The sequence below is a fragment of the Tasmannia lanceolata genome, unplaced genomic scaffold (assembly GCF_043159265.1).
Source record: "Tasmannia lanceolata isolate RefF3 unplaced genomic scaffold, GAP_Taslan_0.1 ptg000015l, whole genome shotgun sequence".
Classification (NCBI taxonomy): Eukaryota; Viridiplantae; Streptophyta; class Magnoliopsida; order Canellales; family Winteraceae; genus Tasmannia; species Tasmannia lanceolata.
In genome coordinates, this window is record NW_027518692.1 from 25,940,774 (window position 1) to 25,954,118 (window position 13,345).

General features: G+C 37.8%; 1 protein-coding gene across 1 annotated transcript in view; it reads left to right on the forward strand.

The window, feature by feature from the left end:
• The window catches only part of LOC143845764 (Insulinase (Peptidase family M16) family protein), a 45,239-nt gene that overhangs the window by 19,566 nt on the left and 12,328 nt on the right, over positions 1 to 13,345 (forward strand). Inside the window, exons 13-17 of the mRNA XM_077354179.1 lie at positions 1,103 to 1,189; positions 5,708 to 5,811; positions 8,446 to 8,548; positions 8,743 to 8,838; positions 8,940 to 9,129. Of these exons, the coding sequence (XP_077210294.1) occupies positions 1,103 to 1,189; positions 5,708 to 5,811; positions 8,446 to 8,548; positions 8,743 to 8,838; positions 8,940 to 9,129 (580 nt within the window). The remainder of the gene's footprint in view (positions 1 to 1,102; positions 1,190 to 5,707; positions 5,812 to 8,445; positions 8,549 to 8,742; positions 8,839 to 8,939; positions 9,130 to 13,345) is intronic.

Sequence of the window (13,345 nt, forward strand, 5' to 3'; positions counted from 1 at the left end):
AAGTGATGCAATGTGCCATCCCTACACCAACTCACCTACCAATCTTGGAATAGACCATGACCCCCTGAAATAGTCAATGGTCGAATACCAAACCCCAACAAGCATCTTGGAATGAATAAAAATATGATGGTTGGTTACTCCACTTCTTTACACAAGGTACAATGGTTTGTAATGCAGACACATCTTGCAAACGTGGAGAGTCCTCTGCCAAATTTCTAGCATGAAAGGAATCTTAGGAAACCTAGCTATCTTAGTGCTTTTCTTTCTTAATTTTTTTGTTTTTATCTTCAGTTAGCAATCTGTTAGTTGCGAGATTTAAGGAGTTCTTACTTTTGTGGTCCTATGGTTTAGTAGTTGTCAGTGTTTAGGAGTTTTTATGAAGAAAGATTCTTGTCTTGTCTAGGAAATAACGATTGAGAAAGAAAGAAAGAAAAGAAAAAGGAATGCGATATATGCAAATTTCTTTCTTTCTTCTTTTGGGGCTATTTGATGCAGACATTTCCAGAGAAGCCGAAAATGAGGTAGCTGGGTCTGGTTTTCTCAGCCGTGGATGCAGGGCTGGGAACGATGTCCCTATCCAACGATCTTGTGAGCGAGAAAAAGGGAATGCAAGCCATATATGTAAACCGGAGGAGCGTAGTAACCAGTTCAGAGAAAGAGAGACCCAAGGAAAAATCGTGTAGGCAGGAATTTAGGAAGTTAATGTGCGTAGGCGGGAAATTAAAAATCGTGTCTAAACCAAATTAGCAGGCACAAAATGTAATTAATAATGGGCAAAACCGAATTAGTAGTGGAAAACCACGTTATCCAGACACACACACACACACACACATACACACACACACACACACACAAAACCAACTTTCAAGGGGAAAAACTTTTCAAAAAAAAAAAAATCTTGTAGAAAAGATGAATGATATATAACAATTTTGCTCAAGTCTTTTTGTACCTATTCGTTTCCTTGGAAAACTACTGCGTCCTTGAAATTCTCTTCATTTGCCCAGTGTACCCATTATTTCTCTTAATTGTTAGCTGTAGCAATTGTCTTGAGTAGTTCTTGCTTCGAAGACTGAATATTCTAAGACATGTTTTTCTTACAAAGCTTTCAGCCATTTGTGAGACGGGATTCCACTATCAAGATAAATTTCCACCTATTGATTATGTGGTTGGTGTTGCATCCAACATGCAGGTAAGTTAATCAAATTTAGTAATGATGTGTTGGTTTGGACTTTCTTGTATAAATTTTAGTTGCCTGTTTAAAAGGAAAAAAGTGTTTACTTTTACATTTTGTTCATTAATTAAAAATTTTGACTCTCTTGATTGGGATGCAAAAGTAATTGCTTTACTGCTTGTAAAGTTATATTTTTATGTTTCATGCCTATCTCTTTGATATATCAATTTCATGTTTCAAATTTAAAGGTACCATTACTTGAACTACAGCTCCATGATTGACTCTGGATCCAAGTCATGCTTGCACTAGGAGTTTGAGCAAGCATGAACATGTGCATTGTGCATGAATTTGTTGTTGAAAACTATTAATCTCTTTCCAAGCAACGTAGATTGCAGCACTGGATTTGGTGCTTAGTTTCCTTTCCAAATCTTGAAAAAAATAACAAGCATAAGGTTTGGCCTATTTTACTTTGAACATAAATAATGTTTTGATGGGGGCCATCTTTCACTATAACTAAGGACTTGACTAGGAAGATGGGGCTCATCAAGAGGGTTAAAATAGCCTTTTACTTAGTCTTGTAGTGTTATTTGAGTCATTTCAAGTCATAACGGGGTACTATAATCTTGAGATTTTATATGGTTGGCCCCTCTATAGATTGGAGAGTTACGCTCATCTTATGGAGATGATTTATAGCATACAACCTATTTATGTTGTGGTCCAACAAATGATCTGTCTGATCATCATATGAAGTGGGCCCCACTGTACTTTTTGAAAAAATATTGGACTTTACGCCCACACACCATATAATATCTCCTATTATCTTTTTGTTATAAAATCACTTGAGTGAATTACTTAAGTGACTACCTCATAAAATTGGGGCTCATCATGTATTACAAAAATTTTAAGTGGGAGAGAGTCCTTGTTATGTTTAGCCAATTAAAGAGTTCAAATTTTTAGTGAATTAGAGTCCTAGTTAGTCTTAATTAGCCTTTGGCTCATTTTTGATATATTTTGAATGATATGAATGGAAACCCCTTTGCTTTGTGCAAGCTTTGGATGAGTGGTTCTCCAATCGATCTCGGTAGGATTCCTTGATCAACCTAATGTGTGATGCCTTAAGATACCTCGGTGTGAATGTGTGATACCCTGGTAACTTCTATCCTACGTAAGTTTCTCCTTCCCTTGATCTTAATCTCTTCTGTACATCTGTTTTCTTAGTTTTTATTTCTGCAACTAGTTCTAACTGTGCAATCCTAGCCGTTGATCCAACGGCTTGATCTGCTTCAAACTCCAGTTTTCTTCCTTTCCAACACTGTCCAGACATATCCAAGTTTTAGGCTGATCTAACGATGGGATGTGAAATTAAGATCAGATCTAGATGGTCGATCATTGATTTTTATCGATCTGTGAATTTTGCCCAGATCAATGATCGGTTAGATCTACTTGATCTATTCAAACACTTGTTTGAATTTCAGACTGATCCAACACTCATATTCGAAATCATTTTTAGATCAAATATTCAAATTTATGGATTCTCCAGATTTCTTGTTTTTGCTTAGATCGAAGATCGGATGAGGATTATTATGTTGGACAACATCATCCTCTCAACCTATTCTACCATAGAGCTAAATTCGAGGGCACCCTGCAAAAAATCAGCTGAAAGGGCGCCCTCATTGGCTTCACGTCACCTAAGTGCATTCAATACTCTTTGACTTGCAGTCATTATAAATGCACTTTGGCGACGTACAGCCAATGGGAGCACCCTTTTGGCAGCTTTTTTGCATAGGGGTACAACTCTGGTCGGGTTGGATCGGATTGAGGCCAACCCTAGCCCAACCCGAGGTAGCATTCCCTCAACCCTAACCCGACCCAACCCAACCCGAGCCTTGGGTTGAGGATGGTCAACCCTAACCCAACCCCGCTCTAAATCTCTCTACCCTAACCCAACCCATCTAGCCCGAAATCGGGCCGGGTTGAGTCGGATTGGGTACGGGTTCACCTAGGGTCAAATAGAAAAGTACAAGAAAAAAACATAACCCAAAGAAAATCAAGATAAAATTAGAGGACAGAGGTTGGGTTCAGGTCAGTCGGGTTGCCAAGGTCTCAACCCTAACCCAACCCAACCCAACCCGAGCCAAAATCAGGTTGAACCGTCGGGTTCAGTTTGAGCCCGACCCAAGTTGCACTTCTATTTTTGCAAGGGTGCCCTTGTGTTTAGCATTCCTCTCTAACCATATACCTTAAATTTGAGAAGATCCAAGTATCCAACAATCAGATCTTTACCGATCCTTTGGGTCAGTTACTAATTTTAGTATTCTTTTCTGTTCCAAAGTTTCAAAGTCTATAGGAGTTCTAAAACTAAACTACGGCCTCCAAAACTGAACTTCGATGGATCTAGGTACCTACTGGAGTAGGAGGTCTTCCGAGGGATGATCAGGGAGCTAACAGGTGGGCTTTTTTCAGGCCCCATTGGAATAGCGGATTTGAATGAAACAAATGTGAGAGTAGTATTACAGGGCATGAGATTATTAGAGAGGCCAACCATGGATAGCCTCGTTGTAGAGGGCAATTCCTTGAACGTCATTAGGGGGGGGGAGTTCCCCTCACCCATGGAAGTTCGTGCACTGGTTTGATGAGATTCATGAGAGAGCAGAAAGTGTCCCTATATCCTTTAGGCACGTGAGAAGATCTGTCAATGGCAAGGCCAATAGATTAGCCAGGGCGGGTTCTGCCTGAGCGCCATTGGAGTTATTCGATTTCCTTTCTCCTTGAGCTTTTTCATCCTTTTCTCTTCTCTTTGTTCCTTTGTTGTTTTTTTCCCCTTTCTCTGTATTGACCATCTCGGTCCTCGGGTGTATTCCTCATTTTTCTTTAAAAAAAAGCTGTCATTAAAAAAAAGTTTCTTAAAGTCCGTTTGATTTTTCTTATTGAGCCTTTTACTTGGATTCCATCAGGATCATCCTGGATAACTGTTTATATTTTTTCTACCCTCCATTTCATCCCTTCCTTAGATCTGTCCTGTATCATTTGGTATCAAAGCTGCAATATCTTGTTTTCTTCCCTTTTGGTCCTGCAACATATATCTAAGCTCTAAGACAAAAGTTTCTTTTATACAAGTTCCTTATTTGTCACTTTGAACAAAAAATTAGGAGCAACTTTAAGTACCAAAGTACCCTCAAACGAATAATGATGAAAACGCATATGAAAAGCATTTTCTGGAAGCATGTTATTTAATTGCAAAACATTTCTTCAGATCAGATATGGTTATTTACCTCAAACAAGTCTCAGGAAAGAGAGAGAATAAGAACAGATGCAGCAAGATTGAACCTCTATGATGTCAATAAATAATGTCTAAACCTAGGTTGTTTACTTTGTTATATTTTCTGAAAATACCCTTCTACTGTTGCCTTTTTGTCCTTGAGAATCATGCTAATTCTGTATAAACACGATTTGGGACTCGGTCAATAGCTTGAAGTTACCTTCATCCCATGCTAAGAGATATCCAAGTGCTGTATTAGCCCGCTAAAGTAAGATGTGGCGAGGATGTTGAAAACATATAAGTCATCTGTAAACCCTAGGTGAGGAAAATGAAGATAGTTGTTGGGTCATGAAACATTCTTTCTTGCTGTTTTCACCCAAATGTGAAAACAAAATAAAATGACTAATCTATCCGTATGCTAATTAATATATCGTACCAAAAAACGAAACAAATACAGCAAACAATGTATCCAAAATGATCAAGTTGAAGAGGAAGAGAAATAGGGTAAACTATAGTTGTCTCATTAGGAAAGAAAACATTAGCCAAGAAAATTTTCATCTCTCTCTCTCTACCTTATATTTAAAGCCCTTGGTTTGATGCCCTCCTTACAAATTTGAGTGCAAATAAATAAGCTAAAATTCCTAACCTTTCCCAATAAGTTGTTTAGAGGAAAATATCCGCTATCTGTTGTAATTTACAAACTGGTCTTTTACTTACCAAAACCATACAAACGTGAACCGTTTCACACTAAATTTGAACCACAGCTAACTGACATTAGGTCAAGGAGCATGTAAATTCAACCTCCACAGCTTATCTCTGTTGGATCATTGCTGGATACATGCTGTGTTTCATTCTTTTTTCATTAAATGAAGCCAGAAACAAAAGTTGCTGGATTAGTTTGCTGGATACGTGCTGTCTCAGATGGTCTTGTGGGTAATTTATGATGGCCCGACATTATTTTGTGTGAGGCCTACTGTTAGCATTGATTTTCAACAAATTGAAGCACACCATCACTCTAATGTAATTGACTATTGTATCTTTCAAGTTTCAAGACGCAAGTGGTGATCCTTAATCTTGGAATATGAATGGCAAAATGGTTCCGAGTGTAATCTGTTGTTTTTCTTTCATTGCTCTGTTAAAATGGGTATATACTCAACAAACTAGATGTGATGAGTAAACTGATTCCAAAAAATAAATATGACTAATCTACTGATTCCAAAAAATAAAGATGACTAATCTACCTCATTGTATGACAATTTGATAACTATCCTTTTCAGCTATATGCGCCAGAAGATTGGCTAGTGGCATCATCCTTGCCTTCTAAGTTCGCTCCTGGAACTATTCAAAAGATAGTGGATGAACTCTCTGCAAACAATGTCAGGTAACCAAGTAGTGTATGTCTAACTGGTGTCAGGTAACCTTGTAGTGTTTGTGTAACTAGTGTAGAATAAGCTTATTGATAACAATAAAAGATCACATTTCATGTTTACTTTTGTATATATTTGAACCTTGACGGTGAAGCGTGTGAAGAATGAGACAACCGCATGGGTGTCCCAATCTTTTACATTAGTTCATGACTTTTTCCTTTTTCCTTTTTGTGCGTATGAGCTGGCATTTTTTGCTATTATTTTCTTTGGAAGTATTGTATACACTATTTATTTTTATCATGTTTCAGGAAAAAAACAGTATATGTTGGTTTTTTGATTGACTTTTGGTTTAGTCCTGGTGAGTAGGGATGGCATACTATAACAATTTTTAATTATTGTATCATATAAAAGGAAAATGATATCAGCAGTCCATTTTTGATAATGGCACTCTTCACTGATTAAACTCTTTTCTAGTCAATTGCTGAAGCTGATAGATTTTTGGGAACTGTAAGTCTTTAGGGGCTACTTTGAAAAGTGTAAAATGAAGACAGAAGTGCCATTATTAAAACAAGGGAGTGCACGTATTACCCGATGTAAAGTATAAACTGTTTTCTTTGGTAACCTAAGCACCAGGCCAACTGAGTTTGTTTAAAGCATCAGAGTTGTCAGGAGAAGAAAGCAAAAAATAAATTTTTATAATGTAAATAATTTTATGCACTGAAGTGCAATATGAGTCACAGATTTTTTTTATCTTTCAACAAAAAAACAAGAATGTTTTAGCTTTGCTGATTCATCATAGTTTTGTTGCAATCTTCTGCCCTGTAAGTTCATTAAATTTAATCCTTATAACTGTAAAATATTATATATTTCTGCCCTCTATCCTATGATACCAAGATACTTGTAGTGTCCTAATGTATGCTGTCCAACCTGACACGACACTGATACTCGTACAGGATACTTCACATATACTTTTGTCCCTCAAAATCAAAATAGTTTTCACAATTCTAACATGTCACTCTTTTAATTGACAATTTTGTTTTCTGCTTTTTAGCACTACATGTTTGCAATTACAATTGTTAGTATTTGTCTTACATATCCTATCCATTGTCTAAATTAGATTTAGTTAAGTTATTTGGTGTTTTATTTATAGATGTCTTTTTTCTTACTATCTCATGGCATGGGATACCCCTATCCATATCTGTATCCTTCATTTTGAAAAATTCTGAGTTGTATCTCCATTCCCATATCTGTGTCCGTATCTGTATCCGTATCTAGGTATCATTTCTTTTATCCATCTGGAATAAATGATACTTTATATTAAGAGGTTTGGCTATATACTTTGTCAATGATGAGATCATTTCATTGCTGATGAAAAGAAATAAAACTTCCCAGCTCTTTATGTTTCATTCTCTGACATGTTAAAAGGTCCCAGCTTTGAAATTAAAATTACAGAATACATATTCAGTGTTGACTTGTTACGTTTTAATGCTACTACTGTGATAGAAAGTATTTGATTACAGCTTAGTACCTGTTTATTTTAGATTATGACAACCAATTGTTGAGTCTCCAACCTATTATTGGACTCAACATTAGCATAATTTTTGGTACCATAATCAGTTGGGACTCCAAAATCGGTTGTCATAATCTAAAACAAACAAGGCCTTAGTTTTTGAAATACCGATGTTTCATTTTATATGGTGCTGCAACAATAGATTTTTGGAGTTATGCTGGCCCTTTCAAGTTTTTTCCCCAAGGTAATCATAATGCCTAAGGTAGCGTAGGTGACAGTTTCCCGTGGTCTCGTAAATGGTTTCACAACAACTGAAATAGAAGAAAAATGTTTGGTCAAGTATACGTCTTAATTGTATATATGATAATATTTTAGATAGTGTGATGATTTGTTTATACAATTAGTACTAAAAATAATGTAAAGTATAATTGTATTAAAGTTTTAACTCTTAAATTTTTGTCATATCATTTTCATTAATTATATTGCTTTATATAGTTTGGTTGGTAAAAGGGAACAAGAATGGATATTTTCTAGGGTTTATGGGTTTGAGAAACCTGGATGTACAGTCGTTTTACCTTTCCTGAGGAGAAAGTGGTGTTTGTCTTTCTTTGGATGACACTTTCCGCCCCAATTCCCAGCTAATTGTTAGGTGTGTGTTTTTTCTTGTTGTTTCTTTGTGGTTAGATTCTCATTTGCTAGATTCACGTGTTCACTCCTTACCTATGTCTTACCTATGTCTTTAAATTGTTCTTCTAGAGTTAGAAGTTTGTTCTAGTCATAGATTTACCTTTTCTTTGTTTCTTACTTCTAAATCACTTCTATTCTAAGCACAAAATAGTTGAATCATGAAATCCAGTTTTCCTTTTATAAATTTAAAGAGACCGTCATTAAATGAAGTCCAATCTTATACTTTCTTCAAACCTGGGTCAAGTCATCGCATAAGCACTGTACCCTTTCTGGATTGCTTGCCTCACATACAGGATACAATAAACTCTTCATCAGTTTTATATTGATTATCTCTATATTCTTTGCTTCCGTTAAGTCTTACATCTCCTAACATAATCATTGCAACCTTACAATTACTTTGCACTAAAATATTAGTATGTTTAAACTTTAGAACATGTTTCGTATTTAACAGAATTTTTTGGGAGTCGAAGAAGTTTGAAGGATCTACAGACATGGTTGAGCCATGGTACGGAACTGCATATTCTGTTAAAAAAATAACTGGTGCTATGATACAGGTTTGTTTATGGTCAATGCTATCCTTGTGGTGATTGATTTAGAAATTAATGTTGTTCTAGAGTTATTTGCCTTACTGTGTAAACATGTTATTTCATTGCTATTTTGGTTCATGCTTGTTGATAGGTAAATTCCAGTTAGGGTTCACTATGTGCAGAAACTTGGCTAGCTATTGAAATTTAATATTTTTTTTCAGCAATGGATGGAGGCAGCTCCTGATAAACATTTAGATCTACCAAAGCCAAATATATTCATTCCCACTGATTTGGCACTTAAAGATGTGCAGGAGAAGGTACATTCAAAATAATGACATATCCTACATTTCTACTGCATTAATTTTTCAATAGCAATTTTTTTTTGGAAAATATCTCCTAAAATTTTTCTTTCAATCAGGCTAAATTTCCGGTTCTACGACGGAAGTCTTCCTTTTCGAGATTATGGTATAAACCAGATACCATGTTCTTCACCCCTAAGGCTTATGTCAAGATAGATTTCAGTTGCCCTCATTCAAGTTGCTCCCCTGAAACTGAAGTTCTTACTGATATATTCACAAGGTTATTAATGGATTACTTGAATGAATATGGTAAGCCAAAGGACTATATTTGTCTTTTTTTTTTAAAGTTATGCATTATTTATTCTTATCTTGTAAGTTACTTGTTTTGTATTGTTTTCCTCAATTGTGTCTTTTACAGTGCGAGTTAAGCATTGCCTTGTTTTCTTCAAGGGAGGCCCTTTAGCAGTTCATGGCCCTACATAATTCTAGTTGGCATAATTAAGTTTTTTTTTGGGCCTAAGTAGCGTGTAGATAATATAGAAGTTTTCTTAGGCTTACCCTTGGGGGGGCCCTTTAGCAGTTCATGGCCCTAGGGAATTCTAGTTGGCATAAATAAGCCCGTTGAAGGTTTTTTGGGCCTAAGCAGCGTGTAGATAATATATAATATTTCTTAGGCTTACCCTTGTAAGACCTATAATGTATGGTCCATGACCTAATTCTTCTGCCTTGCGTCATTGTTTTAATCCTGACTAGGTTATCTTCAACTATAGAACTAATCTTTTTCTTTTTTTTTCTTTTTTTTTGAATGGCAACTATAGAACTAATCTTGTTATGCACATATGTTTCTCTTGTCTTGTTTCATCACACTAACAAATGGAGATTCCAGTAAAAAATCAATTCATTATTTTTCAATAAAAAAGAAATGACTCTTTCTTGGTATCTAGATTTTTCAAAAGAAAGCAAGATATTTAGAGTTCTTCAAACCAAGAAACTATGAACATAATGTTTGTTAGAGTATGTAATATGCCTAAGGGCATAATAGACTTTGTACCTATGCCTCTTTAGTATAAATATACGAGTGACGGGGGGATCCTCTTTCTCTCAAACATGGTATCGGAGCCCTAGGGTTAGCGTGCCCTAGGGACCTCCATTGAAGACCACCTGTATTCTCCTTCTCTTCGCCGCCACCTGCACATGCCCTAAACATCTTCCTCTCTCTCTCTCTCTCTCTCTCTCTCTCAGCCCCTCCTCCACACCCCAGCCCCCCTCGCACCCCCTCACCGCTCCTTCCACTCTCCACCCTGCCCCTTCTCCCCCTCTTTCGCCCCTCCCCCCCCCCCTGGCACACTCTAATTCTAATTTTGTCTCATACGATAATCTCACCACTACCTTCAAAAGCTTTGTGTCTTCTTTGTCTTCTGTCTCTTTACTGCAGTTTGTGGCTGAGGCTCTAGCACATTCTGGCTAGCATGAGGCTATGGACCTGGAGATGGGTGCCCTTCACACCAATGAGACATGGGATCTGGTTCCTTTACCCTCTGGTGCTCGCCCTGTTGATTGTAGATGGGTGTTCTCCATTAAATACTTGCCCGATGACACTGTTGAGCACTTGAAGGCGCGCCTGGTTGCGAAAGGGTATACTCAGACCTTTGGTGTTGACTACATTGAGACGTTCTCTCCAGTTGCTAAGATTTCATCTGTTCAAGTTGTTAAAAGTATAAAAGATAAATAAAGCCTTTCTCCAACAGCTTAAGCTTTTGGAGAAGTTTGTAAGTTAACTTGGTATTAGAGCCAATGTCTTGAGTTCAAACCTCCCGGATAGCAAAAATCCACATACGATGGTCGGCCAAAGTGGGACCACATGTGCCACGTGTTTTCCAAGTGGGCCCACGTGAGGGGGAGTGTTAAAAGTATAAAAGATAAATAACGCCTTTCTCCAATAGCTTAAGCTTCTGGAGAAGTTGGTAAGTTAACACGAGTACTTCTTTCCCAGCTGTAAATGGTGGTTGGGCCCTACATCAGTTAGATGTAGGGTTGCAAGTTTGTAACTCAGGTCGAGCGGGTCGGGTCGGGTTTTTTTTTAAAAAACCCGAGATTCCTAAACCCGACCCTACCCAAGACAGTTTCTCGGGTCGGGTCGGGTTTTTCTACATTATCGACGCACGCACAATAAATTTTGTTCCACCGAGAGGAAGGATCTAAACTCATTAGTGGCTATGGCCACTCAGCTCTCTAAACTGGTTAACAATATGTGGGACTCTGACTCGTGAAGGAAAGGAGGGTACCCCATTTTTGCTGAATTACAGTAATACATTCACTTCTAAAAAGAATTTGGTAATAGTACAGGAATTTCAATTCAATCTTCCCCTTAAAAACCAACTCTCTTGATTTATTAAAATTGCTAAAGACCAAATGGAATCAGAATAAAGAGAAAAGAAGGAAACAATTCAACATTTCAACCTATATGCATTTGTGGAACAGTAAATGCTTTAAGGCTCCCAAAACCTGTAGTGAGCTAAAAACTAAGACACACCCCGTGTCAAATATGTCAATATATGGTTGAGCCAAATTTCATGCATAGATTAGAACATGCTTTCAAAATAACTTCTTACTATTAATCCAGGTCTGAATTAATACATCTTAATCACAAGTTGGGAATTCTGATCATCTTTTGAAAACAATTAGTCAGAAGAAAAATCTAGGGTCTTCTTACTCCCAAGTTCTATCTGGAGTAGACTCAGGCGAGTGCCAACCCGATTTTATTATTATTCAAATAGGGAAGGGCGTTTATCATCTGTTACTGTTTGTTTCTGCAGAGTTGCAGAAGCTATAGTAATTTCAGCATTGTCAAGACTCAAGATTCAAGTTTTTTCTATATCATAGGGGGGATGATCTTGTTGATTTACCTTTGTCTAAGATTTGTTTATGCTCTTCAATTCGGAAAAACTGGGAAGGAATTTTGAATGGGGAGTCTATCAATTTCGAGTCCTTTGTTCAAAGTTCAAAATCCCTAATTTTTATTTCTATTAGCTGCAAACACAAAATCTGAACTCACGACAAAAACCTACAAACCTTGAAACAGAAATATATGAAACGGTGACGAGATTGCAACCAAAAGTTCCACAAAGGAAATAGAGCCAAGAGCTTCAAGCAAAGATGGGGTGCTCCTCTTCAATATTCAGCAGAGAAACCCCATAAAAATATTGGATTCTACGAAGCCAAGAGCTTTGACAAGATGCTATTTGCTGACATTGCAGATCGAAGAGGAGAACAAAGCTATTGATTTCTGGGGGCTGGTGACAAATCTGCTATGCTCGAACCCAAACCCTAACCCTAGAAGAAGATGATTGGGTGGGGAAGAGACTGATTTCCAGATGTAAATCATTTTGATCCATGAAATCTCTCTCGACAGAGATTGTGAAGGTGAGGAGAAAAGAGAAATTGAGAAATACAGTGAGATAGGAGAGAGGGTGGAGGAGAGAACAAGATTGTGATGGGAGGAGTTCGTAAGTTTCGGAAATAAATCCTGAAAAGTTGGAATTTTCCGTAAAACTTATAAACTTATTGAATTAATTTCGGGTTTGAGATCGGGTCGGGTTTTTTACCTTTAAACCCAGACCGACCCGAGATTTTGTTGGGTTTTTCAAATTGAAACCCTACCCAACCCGAGACCCAAGGTTTTTGAACCCGACCTAGGGTTTTTTAGGGTCGGGTAGAACCCGACCCAAGTTACAACCCTAGTTAGATGTGAAGAATGCCTTTCTTCATGGCGATCTCACTGAGGAGGTGTATATGGAGCAACCTCCAGCGTATGTTGCTCAAGGGGAGGTCTTCCTCTGCGTGTCGCCTACAGAAATCACTCTATGGCCTCAAGCAGTTTCCGCGCGCATGGTTTGGGAGGTTCAGTGAGGCAGTCATGCGCTTTGGCATGAAACAATGTGCAGTGGACCACTCAGTGTTTAGTAATCACTCCTCAGCTGGTTGCATTTTGTTGATCGTGTATGTCGATGACATCATCATCACAGGTAGTAATTCAGGAGGGATACAACAATTGAAGACCTTACAGAAAGAATTTTCCACTAAGGATTTGGGTTGTCTCAGGTACTTCCTTGGAATAGAGGTAGCAGGCTCTTCTAAAGGGCTTTCTCTATCACAAAGAAGTATGTTTTGGATTTACTGGAAGAGATAGGCAACCTTGGGGCCAAGCCAGCATCTGTACCCATGAATCTTAATGTGAAGCTTGTTCCATAAGGTGACTTGTCGGAGGACCCTGGTAGATATAGAAAATTGGTGGGTAAGCTCATATATCTTACAGTTACTCAGCTAGACATATCATATTCTTTAGGGGGGGGGGGGGGGGGGGTCAGTGAATACATGAGCTCTCCACGTACCTCTCACTCACTGGGCTGCAATAGTCCAAATTCTCAAGTACCTGAAAGGCACTCCAGGAAAGGGTCTGTTGTTTAAAAGGCATGGTCATATGAAAATTGAAGGTTTCTTTGATGCAGATTGGGCTGGATCTCCT